Raw genomic sequence first — 17,694 nt, 5'->3', positions numbered from 1 at the left:
GCAATGCAGACATGCTGCAAGAGTAGCTCATGGTGTCTTATCAATGATATACAGGAATTTTTCTAGCAGGGATAGGGAGGTGATTATTCCCTTGTATAAGGTAATGGTCAGGCAAAGGATGTAGAGCTGCTGGAACGAGTACAGAGAAGGGCAACAAGGTTTGTGAACGGAATGAAGGGTTGCTCTTACGAAGAAAGGCTTAAGTTTTGCAAATTACAGTGTCTGGAGACTAGGCACCGGCGAGGTGATCTGATAGAGGTGTACAAAGCCTTGAATGGTTTGAGCATGCTCAATGCTGATGGGATACTGCCTCTTGCTCAGAATAATCACCTGAGAGGGCATAAATTCAAATTGAGGAAAGTCAGATGTAGAATAGATGTCCGGAAGTTTGCCTTTAGCCAGTGGGTGGTTGGTTGGTGGAACAGACTTCCATCCCTTGTGGAAGTTGATAGCCTAAATAAATTTAAGGCTCAGCTGGACAGGTATTTCAAACGAACAGAGGGGTGAAGTGGAAGGGTTTTTTTTTTTTTTTTTTGGCTGATACTGCATAAGCTTGCTTTCTTGCATCATATACCTCTACTAATGCTAATGCTAATATTGTTTCCGTGTTCAGTTTCTTTTATTTATACTATATATATATATATATATATGAAAACAAAGAAGTGGAAGAGAGGAAAAAAAAAAGGAAAAAACAAGGAAAAACAGTACGTGTACCTGAATGCGCAAAGCAGCAAAACAGGATACATGTATATAAATAAGTGTCACCAATGAAAGTAAAATAAAAATAAAAATAAATATAGATGGAGAAGTTATTAAACACAAAATGCCGAGCCTAGTTGAAGAAAAAAAGAGAAAAAGAATGTTAAGAACCTATATAAAAAATTAAGTAGAATTAAATCTGAATTAATGCCGAACATATGTACAAAAGCTGAAAGAAAAAGAGGGGAGGGTAATAGAGATAAAAATTATAAAATAAAAATTATAAAATAAAAATAAAAATTATAAAATAAAAATTAAAAATTAAAAATTGGTACATAGATCAGGTATTTCATCAGGGGGCTACACCTGATCATGTACCAAACACTGTTTCTATGCAAACTCATGCTGATGGAGAAGCTATAGCAATGAAATGGATATAAAAAAAATGAAATGGATATAAAAATTATTTTTAAAATTTTTTAAATCTCCAGAAACATGAGTGAGGTAGCCCCAACGCAGTGTATTTAGATTAATAAATTAAGTAACGTAGTGTATTTAGAAATAAATTGAGTCGATAGTATGTAAGAACGCAAACGCAGTGTGTTTAGTTTAATAAATTAAGTAGAAAGTGTGTAAGAACGTAAGTTTAAATCAAAAGTATGTAAGTTAAATAATAATGAATAACAAGATAGCGGTATAGAAAAAGGAAGCAATGCAAGGTAGGGGAGGGAAAAGAAGTTAAAAATATAGAGGCGAAGATAGTGAGAATAAGAAAAGTGAGAATGTCCGAATCACCCTCGTATTACACTAATAGTTCAACGGACGGAAAAACGAAGATCAGAAAGTAGAAAGATGTAAAGAGAAGGAAAAGAGTTTAAAGGATACTAGGCAAGCTGGGTGTGTAAGTACCCAACCTCATAGAGAGGGCCTTGGCCTGTGAGAGTGTTAGTAGAAGTGGAAATTAATACCGCTAGCTTGTAGTGTATATTTTGAGTGATAGACATGAAATATAATAAAAAATATGAAGAGGAGAAAAATTAAATACCTATGATATTTGGCAGAAATAAGTTGAGTGAAATATAATCAAGAAATGAAGATACAAATTTGCGATCATGATTAATAAGATACAATTATGCGAATATGATTAATAAGAATGGAAAGTAAACAGAGGGAAAACAATGACAACGATGGTGGAGTTGCTCAGAAGAGAAGAACTGTGGGAGCCCTCTGTGGTTAAAATAAAATAGAGAAAATAAGATTGGACATAAATAAATACTGATATTAAATTACAAAAAATGAAAAGAAAAACTTAGGAAGTGAAAGAACACGAACATCGTTCTAATAGAAGTCATAATAGAAGTCATTATGTGTGATCACTTTCCAAGCAGTGGAAATACCACCATTCAAATGTACAACTATACAACTATACAGGTATCGAATTAACCCTAATCAAGGTGGAGCATGGTGAAACCGAATTTTTCTTTAATGAAATCAGAGAGATTTTTTATAATAAAATTTAAAAAATTAATAAGAATGTCATTATTGCGAAGTCTGGTATAAAGATCATTTAAAGCACCAGCGAAAAGTGATTGATTGCTACTAATATTAGCTAAACGGATAATTTGTGTGTAGATTATATTTTTATGAACCTTAATCGAAATGTTCGAGTTCCAATTTGTTAAATAGATAATATTAAAATTAAATTCGCATCTTTTGTCGAATAGTTCCAAATTATGACGAAGAGGAGGACTATTTAGAGTAATACTTAAATCTAGAAAATTTGCATGTTGGTTTTATTTAAAACTATAACACCATCGTTGTCATAGTTTTCCCTCTGTTTACATTCCATTCTTATTAATCATATTCGCATAATTGTATCTTATTAATCATGATCGCAAATTTGTACCTTCATTTCTTGATTATATTTCACTCAACTTATTTCTGCCAAATATCATATGTATTTAATTTTTCTCCTCTTCATATTTTTTATTATATTTCATGTCTATCACTCAAAATATACACTACAAGCTAGCGGTATTAATTTCCACTTCTACTAACACTCTCACAGCCAAGGCCCTCTCTATGAGGTTGGGTACTTACACACCCAGCTTGCCTAGTATCCTTTAAACTCTTTTCCTTCTCTTTACATCTTTCTACTTTCTGATCTTCGTTTTTCTGTCCATTGAACTATTAGTGTAATACGAGGGTGATTCGGACATTCTCACTTTTCTTATTCTCACTATCTTCGCCTCTATATTTTTAACTTCTTTTCCCTCCCCTACCTTGCATTGCTTCCTTTTTCTATACTGCTATCTTGTTATTCATTATTATTTAACTTACACACTTTTAATTTAAACTTACGTTCTTACACACTTTCTACTTAATTTATTAAACTAAACACACTGCGTTTGCGTTCTTACATACTATCGACTCAATTTATTTCTAAATACACTACGTTACTTAATTTATTAATCTAAATACACTGCTTGTTTGTTTGTTTGTTTGGTTTTTTAGGAGCATTAGCAACTAAGGCCATATTGCTCCGGGATATGCGGTGGTCATTCCCTGACCTTTCCGCATCCTCCATATTTGGTGGTGACGGGCTCGAACCCCGGTCTAATCAAGAAGCGTGTGCTACGCACTGCTGCTCCTTCCCACCTGGCTACGGAGGCGCCCCTAAATACACTGCATTGGGGCTACCTCACTCATGTTTCTGGAGATTAAAAAAATTTTAAAAAATAATTTTTATATCCATTTCATTTTTTTTATATCCATTTCATTTCTATAGCTTCTCCATCAGCATGAGTTTGCATGGAAACATAGTGTTTGGTACATGATCAGGTGCAGCCCCCTGATGAAATACCTGATCTATGTACCAATTTTTAATTCTTTAATTTTTATTTTATAATTTTTATTTTTATTTTATAATTTTTATTTTATAATTTTTATCTCTATTACCCTCCCCTCTTTTTCTTTCAGCTTTTGTACATATGTTCGGCATTAATTCAGATTTAATTCTACTTAATTTTTTATATAGGTTCTTAACATTCTTTTTCTCTTTTTTTCTTCAACTAGGCTCGGCATTTTGTGTTTAATAACTTCTCCATCTATATTTATTTTTATTTTATTTTACTTTCATTGGTGACACTTATATATATATATATATATATATATATATATACGTATATATATATTACACAGTAGACTCCTGATTAACTGGCCCCTATGGGACCGGACCTAAGGCGAGATAAACAAATGGCCAGTTAATCCAAAAACACATGCAAAATACCATTTATAGGTTGTAAATTAAATAAAAAAATATATATACAGTATATTGTATGTAAATGTTTATTAAACATTTACTTAGATAAAAAATCGATAATCTTCATTTGTCTTTTTGATTTAAATTCATTTTTTGAAGCAAAATCATGCCACTTTTTCATAAGAATTATATCAATGGCAGATAAATTATCTTGCTGTAATAGTGAGTTATTCTTTTGTCATCTTTAACTCTGCTCATAGCTTCTGGGTTCTCTGGTTCTTCATCTTCCACCATTTCTCCTTGACTAACTGCTTTGATAATTTCATCTGTTAACATTTCATTCTCTAGAACAGCGTTATTCAACTGGGGGTACGTGTACCCTTGGGAGTACATGGGAGCTCCCCAAGGGGTACACAAGAGATTAACAAGAAACAAAAATTTTTTTGTTTCTTATTAACAAATATTAAAAGTTTTTAATATTTGTTATTTATAATGAGAATAAATGTTTGTATTTATTTTAAACACTGCTTTTGTAGAAGCGATATTATAATGAGAATAAATGTCTGTATTTCGACAATTTGTCGTGCAACACAAAACATGTGCATAAAAGGGGTCTATCATCTGTTTTACTATATAAGTACAAAAAGCTTAACTCACTGTAAGCACTTGCAATTCAAGTGTAGAGGTTTACTTGTAGTAAAATATAGTAGACATATATATATATGGGAATACAAAAATAAGAACATGGTTCTTTGGGGATACACGAACAAAAAAGGTTGAGAAAAACTGCTCTAGAATGTTATCGCCTACAAGCCATTTATCGATGTCTCTTTCTTCCAGGTCTTTGAATTCTGATAATTGTTTCAAATCGTTAAGCAGAGCAATGTTGTCGTGATCTGTCAGATCCTCAGTGTATGGCTCTTTGTTCAGATCACAGTTTGTAATTAATTTTTCAAGATGCTAACGGATATTCTTGATATTAATTTTCTTAAGGGCCTCAGTGAGTTCCATTTTTTCATTGGCGATCTTCTCAAGAATTTCTGAGAAAGTTTTCTTCTGTAACTCCTTTTCAGACTAATAGGTTGCACCAAAGATGTAATGCCAGGTTACACCAAATGTAACACCAAAGATGTAATGTCATCAGAAGATAGGTCGATGGGATGCATTGGAGCATTGTCAAGGATAAGAACAGCTTTGAGCGGTAATTTCAAACACGTTAAATGTGCCATAACTTTTAGAACGAATTCAGTTGAAAACCATTCTTCAAATAGAAAATAATCCATCGAAGCTAAACTCTGGGCTTTGTAATAAACTGGTAGAGCACTGAAATTTACATTTTTAAATGCTCTTGGTATGGCTGACTTTCCTACAATGGAAAAGGGGCAGTTTGTGACTCCCAGCAGCATTTATACGAAGGGCCACAGTGGTTATCTGTTTATTCATATTGAAACCAATAGTGAATATTTCTTGCGGTACTGCTAGCATTTTCGTCAGAAGAAGCTTAAAATTTATGCCTGTTTCATCCAAATTGTAGACTTGTTCAGGAGTAAGATTTTCCTTCTGTATAACATCTAAAAATATTTCGGAAAATTCACTTGTAGCATTTTGATCTGGTGACAATTTCTCGTCGCAAACATCTAGATAATGAATTCCGTGGTGCTTTTTCCATGATGAAAGCCATCCCTCACTGGCTAAGAATTCTTCTCTGCTGTTGACTTTCTTATGCAAGTGTACTGCCTTTTTCTTCAAAACTGGCCTGCTAAGAGGTGTTCCTCTTTAGGATTCTTGCATGAACCATATCCATAATGCATCATCAACGACTTCATTTTTTGACTTCTTCATAGTGCACCTGTCTGAGAGCACTTTTTCTGATTCTATTTGCATACTGAAGTCTTGAAGGGATTTCTGGTTTTTCTGCCAATCACTCACCGTACTTTTTCCAACACCCAGTTCTTTACATATCCGATTTACAGGTTCGCCATTATCGGTACATTACAACGCTTTTAGTTTTATTTTAATAGTTAACACATTCCGTTTACGCTTGTTCGAGCCTATCATTTTTGATAGTCTCGAACGTAATTGAAAAAACAAAAATTAAAGATGAAAATATGTACACACAGAGGGACTGCGATCCAAATGGCACAGATACCAAAGACTAACTGAAGTGAAAAAAGTTCGAAGATTGTTACGGTGCACTGTACTTGTTACCAGAATCTTTTAATTTTGTTTTCCTGCTGGTCCCACGACACTGGAAATCTGATTCACTGAAAAATATCAACAAAAATATGGCCAGTTAAAATGAGACCAGGTAGGAGGGATTCTACTGTATATGACAAAAAAGGCCCCATCTTATTGATATAAACTGAAATTCTAGAATTGATAATTCTGAAACATCAGAACATACATTATTTCACAGTTATAATGTGAGCTAAATGATATTGTTAATAATATTTAATATTACAAACCAGTGTTATTTTGCCTTTAATTGGTTTTCTGTCTTTCAATCACACATTGATTTATTTAATAGACATGGAGTTAAGATACAGAAAAGAAATCTTGATACACTGAAAAGATTAATAATAATATATATATATAAGAAAATGTGTATATTAGAAAACTATCACAGAAAGCTAAACAGGAATCATATTAGAAATGTTAATAGTATCATATAATTAGTAAATTAATAATTAATATAATTAGTAAATGTATATCTGAAGTACTTTTAACCTAAGTTTAAGTGATGATAACCATAATACAGTGAAATGCAAAAGGACAACATTGCATTCTGATACCAGTTATTCAAGAAGTCATGGTGATTATGACAATGGTCGTACAAAGGGTACTAGGAAAGTTTTGCAATATGACGCAACAATGAATCACAGGAAGCTGCTTGTTGCTGCATGTTGAGACATGTTCATACGTGCATAGTAGCCGCCGCGCCAAGTCGATGGGCTCAGTTATTCATTAGTAGTGAGAGTGTAAAGTGCTTGTGATGGCATCGTGGTCACGAAATGAGATAAGGACAGTTATGCGGTATAATTTCGTGCATGGTTTAACCATAGACTAGTGCTTAGAAGAAATGACTCTTGCACTAGATGATGATTGTCCACATCGTACAACGATATTCAGGTGGTATAGAGAATTCCAAAGGGGAAATTTCACTCTGGAGGATTCTGAGAGGCCGGGAAGGCCACGAACGTCAGTTACGGAGGAAAACGTTACTGCTGTGAGGAAAATGCTTGACGAAAACAGGCGAGTGACCTACCAACAGATAGAGGATACTTTGGGCCTAAATGCACCAGCAATTCGTTCGATTCTGCAAGATCATTTGCACGTGAAGAAACTTTGTTCTCTCTGGGTGCCGCATCAACTGACTGAAGAGCAGATGACACGACGTGTGACTTGGTGCCGGGAGATGTTAAAAAAGTTTGATAAGGGACAATCTCGGTATGTGAACAACATCGTGACAGGTGACGAGACTTGGCTGTACTATTACGATCTGCCGACCAAGGCTCAAAACAAAGTTTGGGTCTTTGATGATGACGACACACCCGTAATTGTCAGAAAATCCCGATCTGTAAAGAAGAAAATGATAGCTGTATTTTTCAAATCGAGTGGAATTGTGGAACGTGTCGTTTTGGACACGCAGAAGACAGTCACAGCTAAGTGGTATACTGAACAATGCCTGCCTAAAGTCATTGGATCTATGAAGAACCTGCGGCCAAAGTCAAGAATGGACACCTGGTACCTCCATCACGGTAATGCTGCAGCTCACCGCGCCAAAGCCTGCACCGAATATTTGACCACGACAGGACTGAAACTTCTCGAGCACCCTCCCTACAGGCCAGACCTTGCTCCCTGCGACTTTGCACTGTTCCCGCATGTGAAAATGAAGCTAAAAGGGAGGCGGTTTTCCAGTGATGAGGACCTTCTACGGGCTTGGGACAACGAGTGTGCTTTACTCCCTAGTGAAACTTGGCAGAACTGGTTTAAAGATTGGTTTCGGAGGATGGAGAGGTGTATTGAATGTAGAGGAAATTACTTTGAAAAAATTAAATAAACAAAGCTGTATTGCAAAACTTTCCTAGTACCCTTTGTACTGTGGTAAACGTAACAATTTTATTACTCAGTAAGTTTTAATGATACTTCTGAAAATCACAATATTGATAGCATTGTAAAATTTGAAATACAGTATTTCTCTTAACATTTTTAAGCTTGCTAAGCAGGTGATGAAAGAATTTCCAAAAATTTGTGATTTATTAATTTTAATTAGCATTTTTGAGCAGATGATATTGACATTAAAGTTTTCAGAATGAACATTTTGCAAGCATCAGCATCAGTTATCACATCACTGTTATCTCTGATATGGAGGTTGGCCATCACATAGAGTTGCTCCATGATTACATGGGGAAGGGTAGGTCTCTAGAATCACTACAATATAATTGTGTAAGATGGGATAAGACCTGCAAACCAGTCTTATCGACTGGTTTGCAGGTCTATGTGATGAAATAATCCTGGAGAAATTAGATCCCCCCCCCCCAACCTCTATATAAGGGCAGCTAACTCAGTCCCAAGTGAAAAGTTCTAGAATTAAACCCAGATGTTTAATTCCAGAACTTTTGATGTGGCAGTCACATAGCATTACTGAAGGTTACACATCAGCTAGCTATTAAAAATATAAAAATTTGATTGTTCTGTCATGTTAGTGAGAAAGGGAAATATAAATAATGAAAAGAAATCTCCACTCTGTGTTGTCTATGAAGACATTTAATATCTGCTATGGGCCTTTTATATAGATACCTCCAAATATATAGACTTACATTTCCAGTTCTTCTGAAGTGGCAACTGTAATTCCCCACACTCTTTCCAAAAATAAGTCTGAATATGCAACCAGTCAGCATCCATTCACTGTCTCCAAACTGACAGAACCAACTTTTTCTCTTCCTGATTTATCCATTCCACTTTCTGGAATGAAACTTTCTTCACATGTATTTACCAAAAATTACAATCTTCAGAAATTCACAAGTATCTTCTGTTTCCTCAGTCTTCAACCCATACATGGTACTAAGCACTATAGATTCTAGTGTCTTTATGTTTGGGGCTGTCACTAAAAAATCAAAAAAAAATTAAAAATTTTCTAGCTTCCTTCTCAAGAAGACAAATTTTAATATGTTTATTACTATTCAGAGGAAAAATATAGAAAAGTATTAAAAAAAAAAAAAATACTGTAATTTAATGATAAAGTGATGTCTACTATATTTTTGCAAATATTTTTTGTAGTGATAGAATTACTGTGTATAGCTAAAATGTTAATTGTTTGTTTTTCCATTTTAACAGAGGTATCTGGAGAGAAGATCGAAATTACTCCTGTTTTGCAGAAAGCAACATCAAGGTTTTGGACTAAACATAAAGCTTTCACATACAAAGTGAAGGATATTGCTTCTTCTGAACTTGTATCAAAAAAATACAGTAAGTGTTTTCAGAGATTTTGTTATTTTATAATATCTCTTAACTTGTGATTACTCATAAAGTTCTGCTGAAATATAAATTGTTTTTATAGTGTTTACTCTAACATGTAACAATAAACGCTACAGATACTCTAATTTTATGTCTATTGCTCTACTGCCATCCAAATGTGTGTCACACAGACTGCCATCCAAAATCAATAAAGGGTTATACCTTGATATTCAACAGTAAAATGTCAAAATGGAGGAGACCAAATAATTCAATCTTTGAATTAAAATGGCTCGAGTTGTCTCACTATTTATTCAGCATTTACAAAAGTGTTTTTCCAGAGGAAACTATATTTGGACTTAAAATATTAGATTACAATAAAGTTCCAGGTCCATGCTCTATAATGTTGGCTACGAGGTGTGACAAAGTCAGTCCTGGAACTCAAAAAGTTTGCAGACTGACTTTGTATCTTGAAATTGCGGTATCGTAGTAATTTGTGACCTATGCAAGATGTTTGGTGGCAGATTGACTGCAGATAAATTACCTATTTATCTGCAGTCAGTCTGAATTAGCAAGCATTGAGTTGAAGGTGCTTTGTGTGTTTTATCACATTTTAAAATGAGCATTTTTTCTGAGCAGTGAATTTGCATAAAATTTTGTTTCAAATTAAGGAAAAGTAAAATCCAGAAAAATGTTAAAGTCAGTTTTTGGAGAAATCACTATGTGTTGTTCACAGACCTTTCAGTGTTTGCAAAGTTTAAAGAAAGATGCTTGTCTGTTGACAACAGTCCTCCCTCTGGCCTTAGAAACTAATAATTCAATCGCTTGTTTTCATAATCAGGAGTAATCAAACTTTAACGATTTAACTATCCACAAAATTGATAGTGAAACTGCAATTTCTTACATGACATGTCAATTCAGCTTTAATACAAGATTTGGGAATGTGATGTATTTCATCCAGGTTTATGCACTGATAATCATGGGGAGTGGTGAGTCCTTACATATCAGCATCGTCATCAGTGCACTGCAGCTGTACACACTTTGTTTCTTCCATTATTGCTGGTGATGAATTATAGGTGTATAGCTATGACTCAAAAATAAAGGCCCTGTCATCTTAATGGAAGACCTGTTCTTCTCCAAAGTCCAAGAAACCAAGACAGTCTCAATAAAATTTGAAGGTCATTCTTATCATATTATTATTATTATTGCTATTATTATTACTGGTATATGATACAAGAGGGAAAACCTCCCACATCACTCATTTGTCCCTCCAATAATTTTTCTAGTTCTTCCTTGAATTTATTCAAACTGTTCACCTCCAGAACACCAGATGAAATTTGTTCTAACAGTCAACCACCCTGCTGGCTGAAGGCAAACCTTCTCATATTTATCCTCCAATCATCCTTCCTCAATTTGAATTTATGCCCCCCCCCATGTTTGTAGTCTGAGCAAGAGGAAGAATCCCATCAGCATTGAGCTTGCTCAATCTGTTTAAAGCCTTAAAAACTTCAGTCAGATCACCTTGCAGGTGCCTAGGCTGACGATGCTGCAGTTTGCAGAACTGAAGCCTGTCTTGGTAAGACCACCCTTTCATTGTCTTCACCAATCTTGTTACCCTTCTCTGCATCAATTCCAGCAGGTCTACATCCTTCCTAAAATGAGGCCTCAAGACCTGTATGTAGTACTTATGATACATCCTAACCATTGCTTTATACAATGGAATAAATATGTAATTAATGATATTGAAATTTCATGATTATTTAATGAAAACTTTTTGAGCCTACAAGTGAGTAAGGCTCCTGGGGTTGATGGCATTATACCCTATAATTTTAAGGCAGGCAGCAAATAAGTGCATTGAACCATTGAGGCTAATTATGAGGGCATTACTGGACTCAGGAGAGATTCTGTTGGATAGGAAAAGTGCCAATGTATCTCCAATATGTAAGGGCAGTTCTAAGCGTGTAGTGGGAAATTACCGACCGGTCAGTCTAACTTCTGTAGTGGGGAAAATCATGGAAGCAATGATCAAAGGTGGAATTCAGGATCATTTAGATAGAAATGGAATTCTGAAGGATATACAGTGTGGTTTTTGTAAGGGAAAATCATGTTTAAGAAATGTGACTAGCTATTTTGACAGGGTCACTCATGAGCTAGATTTAGGGAATAATTTCGACATTGTTTATTTAGATTTCAGCAAAGCATCTTACTCAGTCCCATATGAGCAGTTATTTTATTATTATTATTATTTTATTTTTTTGGCTGGTGCAGCATAAGCCATAGGCTTTCTTGCACCATGTGGTCATTGCTAATACTAATACTTATAAGCTAGAACAGGTTGGAATCACATGGAAAATCCTTAGATGGATTGAAGGATGGCTTTAGGGCAGGAGGCAAGGATTGTGATAAATGGTTATTCCTCAGATTGGGTTAATGAAGAAGTGGGGGTCCCCAGACATCAGTATTGGGACCACTGTTATTTTGATTTTCTTGAATGACATCGATGAAGGGATAGAGGCAGTGGTATATTCGGGCTGGAACGCACCGGAACAACATTCCAGTACTTTTTTATAAATCTTTGTTATTTATTAAACTACACGGTCCACCATTAGAATTATAAAATCCACATTTTTATGTCCAAACTTGGTTGCAGTCTCATCATTCTGCTGCTGACCAACAAACAAAAAGGGCAGTCACGCAAGAATACCTAATCGATCCTGTATTGTATGGGAATTTCTATGATTCTTCTGAACAGTATTTTTTATATTATTTTGGAGTTTTTGTTTTCGTTTTTTTCTTTTCTGATTTTTAAAATTTTTTGTCTTTATTTTTTACTTTTGAAATTTTTATCTAATAGTTATAAATAAATACTGAACAAATATTCTAATCTTTGACTTATTTATTTTTGCAAATGAAAAAAAGCATAGGTAACTATTTGTAGTTAATCAATGAGCGTTCTCGTACTATTTTTTTAGCAATAAATGCCCTCTATCCAGAGGGCATTTATAAATAATGCCCTCTGGATAGAGAGCATTATTTATAAATTTGTAGATAATGTAAAGATTGGTAGAGTAGTTGATGATCACCACCAAGCTTCTTCAGAGTGACCTAGATAGACTTCAGGGATGGTCAGAAAAGTGTGCTTTGCTTTAATCCAGCAAAGTGCAAGATCTTACACCTGGGGAACAGTAACCCCAAAATAACTTATCACTTGGTGGAGTTGAACTAAAGTCAATAGTGGAAGAAAGGGACTTGGGAGTTATGATATGGTCAGACACAAAGTTCTCCGAGCATTGTAGATACTGCAAGGAAGGTCCATTGTGTCCTATTGATGATTTATCAAATGTTTGCTAGTAGGTATAAGGGCATCATAATCCCATTATACAAGGCTATTGTCGGACTACCATTGGAATACTGTGTTCAAGTATGGAGACAGCAACTAAAAAGACATTGAGCTTCTTGAAAGGGTCCAAAGACAGGTAACTTGCCTGGTGAGATTGGCAAAAGGGCATCCATTTGAGGAAAGACTTCAAATATGTGGGCTTGCACAGCTTGGAAACTAGGCATCTTAGAGGAGACCTGATTGAGGTGTTTAAGGCTCGGAGAGGCAAAAGTAAAATGAATGAGGATGAAATTTTCACATTTCCTTTTCTTTTATTATTTATTAATTATTTATTTTATTTTATTATTATTGCTCCTGTTTTTTTTTTTTTTTTTTTTTTTTGGCAGTGCAGCATAAGCCTTAGGCTTCCTTGCACCATATGTCCATTACTAATACTAATAATCGCTTCCTTGTCCCTGCTAGCAAAGTTCCTGTACACATATGTGTACAGGAACTTTTCTGTATGTGTATATCATAGAGAAAACTCAATGAGCTGTCTTGGCAGCCTGTGTGCATTGCTCAGAGAACTTCATATCTGACTGCACAATTACTCCCCCCCCTAGTCTTTTTAATTTTCCAGTGCCCTCAGTGTAATACCACACAGTTGGTACATTAATCTGGGACTATATTTTTTTAACTCATAGGGCATTGTTCATTATGAATTCCCACTTGATCAAACTGTGAACCAGGAAGTACTATGAAACAGCTCTATGGCAATTATATAATGATGTTTGGAGGAAACAGCTAGAAAAATGGGCTTCAGGGAATTGGTACTTGCATTTTGACAATGCCCCTTTGCACTTTCCATTCAAAAATTTCTTGTAATGCCCTCCATCACCATGGTCCATCTCCTTCTGTCATACTCGCTAGATTTAGCTCCCTTTAAATCCTCTCCCCTCCCAAAAAGTCAGAGATTTGCAGTGACTGAGGAAATTATTCAGAATATGACATAGATAAAAAAAAGAAAAGGTAAAATGCAGCCATTATCAACCCACTGCAGGATGGAACCCTTCTCAACAATTCATGTTGAGGGAAATGGACCATAGTCTACCAAACTGGTCCAATGCAAGTTGGCAGATCAACAGTATTTAACAGTCAGGGGCTTAAACCCCAGTCACTCAAAGAGTGTGTGCTACTGAGTTATTGCAAATGCTTTCAAAACTTCCAGTAAAACTGAAAGTGGTGTATCAAGTGAATTGAAATTGGTAACCAGCTGACTTCAAATAATTTCACAGAAAGAAATTGAAGGTTAAGAAATTAGGGTTTCAATGTAGTACCTCACTCACACCACAGAATGTTTTTCATTTGTCTCACACATTCTCATTCAACTGACTATGCAGGCAAATTTTACGAGATGCAACATTTTATTAGAATAAAAATGATTTATTACTAGTTTTCCAACATAATTTGCAAAATAATAATAACATTCGTTGACTGGTTGTAGCATGTGTTCGGACTGGTTTGGAAAAGAACAGTGCCCATGGAAATATTTATAGAAAAGGCATGCAGCAGAAACAGAACTTCTATGAGATAGAGTGGAGGGACTTTGTAGGAAAAGGTGTCATTAATTAACCTCACTTCCCTCTTTTGAATGGAGTCTATCACTCTGAAAGAGGTTATGGGGCCCTGCTCCAATGTCAAAACAGTATTCCATAATAAGGCAAATTTGAGATTTGTACAGAAGAAAAGTAAAATTGAGAGCAAAACAGAAAACCCAGTTTTTTAGATTCACAAGAAGCAATGTTTGTGATGTATTTATACAAAGAGAGAGAGAGAGATTAGAAGTTAGAGTAATCCCCAATTGAGATATGTAATCTTGTCTAGAAATCTGAGTTGTGTTGAAGATAAGCATAGGAGCAGAAGAATTCTTTTTGATAGATATGAGAGAGGACCGAGTTTTAGCAGGACTGAATTTAAGTTATCTATGTCCCATTGAAGAATTACTTGAAGATCACCATTTAAGGAATTGGTAATGGATATTTAAGAACTAGAAGCTTTTTGTGCAGAACAGGGTTTCTCAAACTAGAAGGTAGAATGCAATGTATAATCATCAAAGTTGATCAGAAATCAGAAATCCTATTCAAAACTATGAATAGGATTTCCAGCTAGTGGAAGAAGGTCATTAATACACAAAGAAATGAGTGGAGAAAGAACTGAACTTGGGGAACACAGCATTAGTGGAGAATTTAGAAGACAGAGAACCATTGATCATTGCCCGCAGTGAGCAGTCAGAGAGAAAACTGGATACCCAATTACAAAAACAGTCAGTATTCCATAAGATGGAAGCTTATTTAGAAGACCTCTATGCTAAACACAATCAAAAGCCTTTGAAATGTCAAGAGCAACTGCTTGAGTTTCACCAAACTTTTCCATCATATTTATCCATATATGGGTAACATAAGCCAGTATATTACCAATGGATAGACATTGATGGGAGGGATTTGTCACCCTTTTTAGAAACTGGCTGGCTGGATATGAACAATTTCCGAACAGACGGAGAAACACCAGTGGAATAAGAAAGTGTAAAAAGGTGACACAGAACAGAAGTAAGCTCAGGAGCACAGGTTTTGAAAACAAGTGGAAAAATACCATCAGGGACTTGAAGCTTTCTTGGCATCAAGGGTATTCAAAATTCTTTTGACATCCTTTTGATAGAAGGCTACAGGAGCCACTAAGTGAAGTGTATGAGAATGATAGGAGGTGTTTTACCAAGCTCATCAATACAAGAGTTAAAAGAAAAGTAGGATTCCAGAAGATGAGATTTATCTTTAGCTGAGATAGTAATGGAACCGTTTGGTTTTGATAGAGATGGGAACAGAAATTGGCAAAATTTGCAGCCAATAACTTGGTTAAGAGAACAGAATGCTTGACTACTGTTTTGAAAAGAAGCAATTTTTCTACTTTTAGCCTGTTCAAAATGTTCTATTGACTTATTAACTGCTTTACAATTGTGACAAACTGGTGGATACAGAAAAAGGTGTGGTGCAGAAAATGATCATGGAGATTGGGATGTAAGCCAATTTCAATACGCAGCAGCTTGAACTGCCTTACCACATTTGTTGGAAAACTAAGGTTTAGATAAAGGATGCGATTTTAAGTTGGAATGTGGAATAAAGAATTTCATCCCTACAAGAATAATTTCACTGACAAAATCTGAGTAACATTGACATCAGAAGATTTAAAACAGCAATCCAGCCAAAAAAAAAGAAGAAAAGAAATCTTGCAGATCATTCCATTTTGCATTCTTGTAATGCCAAACAAGAGGCTGCGAATGGCCGTAAAAGAAAGGCTCCATTGGAGAAGATACTATCAAAAAATTTCGATCTAAGGTGCCTAGATCACTCACCTTGATCATGTACTTAGAAGGTTGTTTGTGAGAAAAAGACCAAGGGCTGTATGATTAGGATTGTCTGGTATTCTGGTAGGTAAAACAATGTGTGCAAGGTCATTAGTAAATGCAAAAGCCTCAGCATCTTGACCAGCTGGGTCCATGTGACTAGAAAACTGAAGCCAGCTGATATTTCGAACATTAAAATCACCAAGAAAAATTACCTGACTGTTAGGAAAGTTGGACTGGAAAAAGTCGAGCTTCAAAGAAAGGAAGTCCAAGAGTTCCAAGTGATTAGTGGAATTTGACAGAATGAAGGTAGAAAGGTTTTTAGCCAGAGAAGTTTGAAAAGAGGAAATTCCAAATTACTAAGAATATCAGAGAGGATATATTTAAAGTACCACCTTCGAAGAAAAAGGAATTATATAGCAAATAATTAGGATAACTGAGATTCTGTCAGAAAAAATATATGCAGTTTGGCAGACAGTAAGTACAAATGGATGTCATTGAGATTGGAACTGAGACCACGTATATTTGTGAAATGAATGAGGAAGTGTTTGGGAGGTTTAGATATTTTTGCAGATAAGTTTGTTCTATTAGTTTGAGTAGTCATGATATATTCAGTAGTAAGAAAAAGTGGGGAAAAGGTGCTATAGGAAGTAATGAAATTTTAGGATATGGTATATACACAAGAAAGTTTCAAAGAATTTTTGCATGGTTCTTTATCCTGATTCAGTTCAGTCTTTGTTGTATTCAGCCCATTTACTCATATTTTTTAATCCTGTTATAATATAATGGGTTTTCCACTTGTCATTTGGAGAAATTTGAGTTAAAATCCCATAAAAGATTGGAGTAAATCTTAAAAGTCCCACATCATTAATACTTGCTTTTCAGCCCACATAATATGTAAATTGGCCTATGAAACACGGCATGTTTATTTATTTATTTTAACTTATTATATAGTTATAGATAAATTTTGATTTCTCATTTTACTTTTAAACAACATATTTATTTGAAATCTCTGATGAATAATGCCATTTTTTCTTCTCCCAAACCCCTCCCAGATATAGGTAAAGCCGTGTTAAAGTTGGTATGTCACACTGGCCAGGGATATAAAAGTCACATATTTGAAACAGATATACGGACTGCACAAGAAATTATTAATAAACTGCGGCTGATCTTGGACATGCATTCAAGTACTGTTTATAAAGAATATCAATCCCAGAAAGAGCAAAAATCCCAAAGAAAATCATATAAAAGTCAACTTAGCTTCTCATAACGTGTGTGTGTATATACTTTTGTTGTATATATACTTTTGTGTGTGTGTGTATATATATATATATATATATATATCTCATTGATATAATTAAGAATATGATAGGAGATGTGATTTGATTAGATAATATGGATAGAGTTTGGAAGTTGCCAACCTACAAATCTTTTATAAAAATTCTTTTATAAAAGTGTATAATGTATATACTTTGGAAAAGTAATGTATATAAAATGGTACTTTATATACATTACTTATAAATAAGTAATGTATATAATAAATTTATAAAGTATAGTATACGG

General features: G+C 34.7%; 1 protein-coding gene across 1 annotated transcript in view; it reads left to right on the top strand.

The window, feature by feature from the left end:
- Sin1 (SAPK-interacting protein 1) overlaps window positions 1–17,401 on the top strand; it is a 280,080-nt gene extending 262,679 nt beyond the window's left edge. Inside the window, exons 12-13 of the mRNA XM_090369928.1 lie at window positions 9,299–9,430; window positions 17,187–17,401. Of these exons, the coding sequence (XP_090226054.1) occupies window positions 9,299–9,430; window positions 17,187–17,401 (347 nt within the window). The remainder of the gene's footprint in view (window positions 1–9,298; window positions 9,431–17,186) is intronic.
- Window positions 17,402–17,694: the final 293 nt, after the last annotated feature.

The sequence above is a fragment of the Mastigoproctus giganteus genome, chromosome 3 (assembly GCF_048544385.1).
Source record: "Mastigoproctus giganteus isolate SK-2022 chromosome 3, ASM4854438v1, whole genome shotgun sequence".
NCBI classification, from domain to species: Eukaryota; Metazoa; Arthropoda; class Arachnida; order Uropygi; family Thelyphonidae; genus Mastigoproctus; species Mastigoproctus giganteus.
This window is presented reverse-complemented; position numbering and strand designations above follow the sequence as displayed.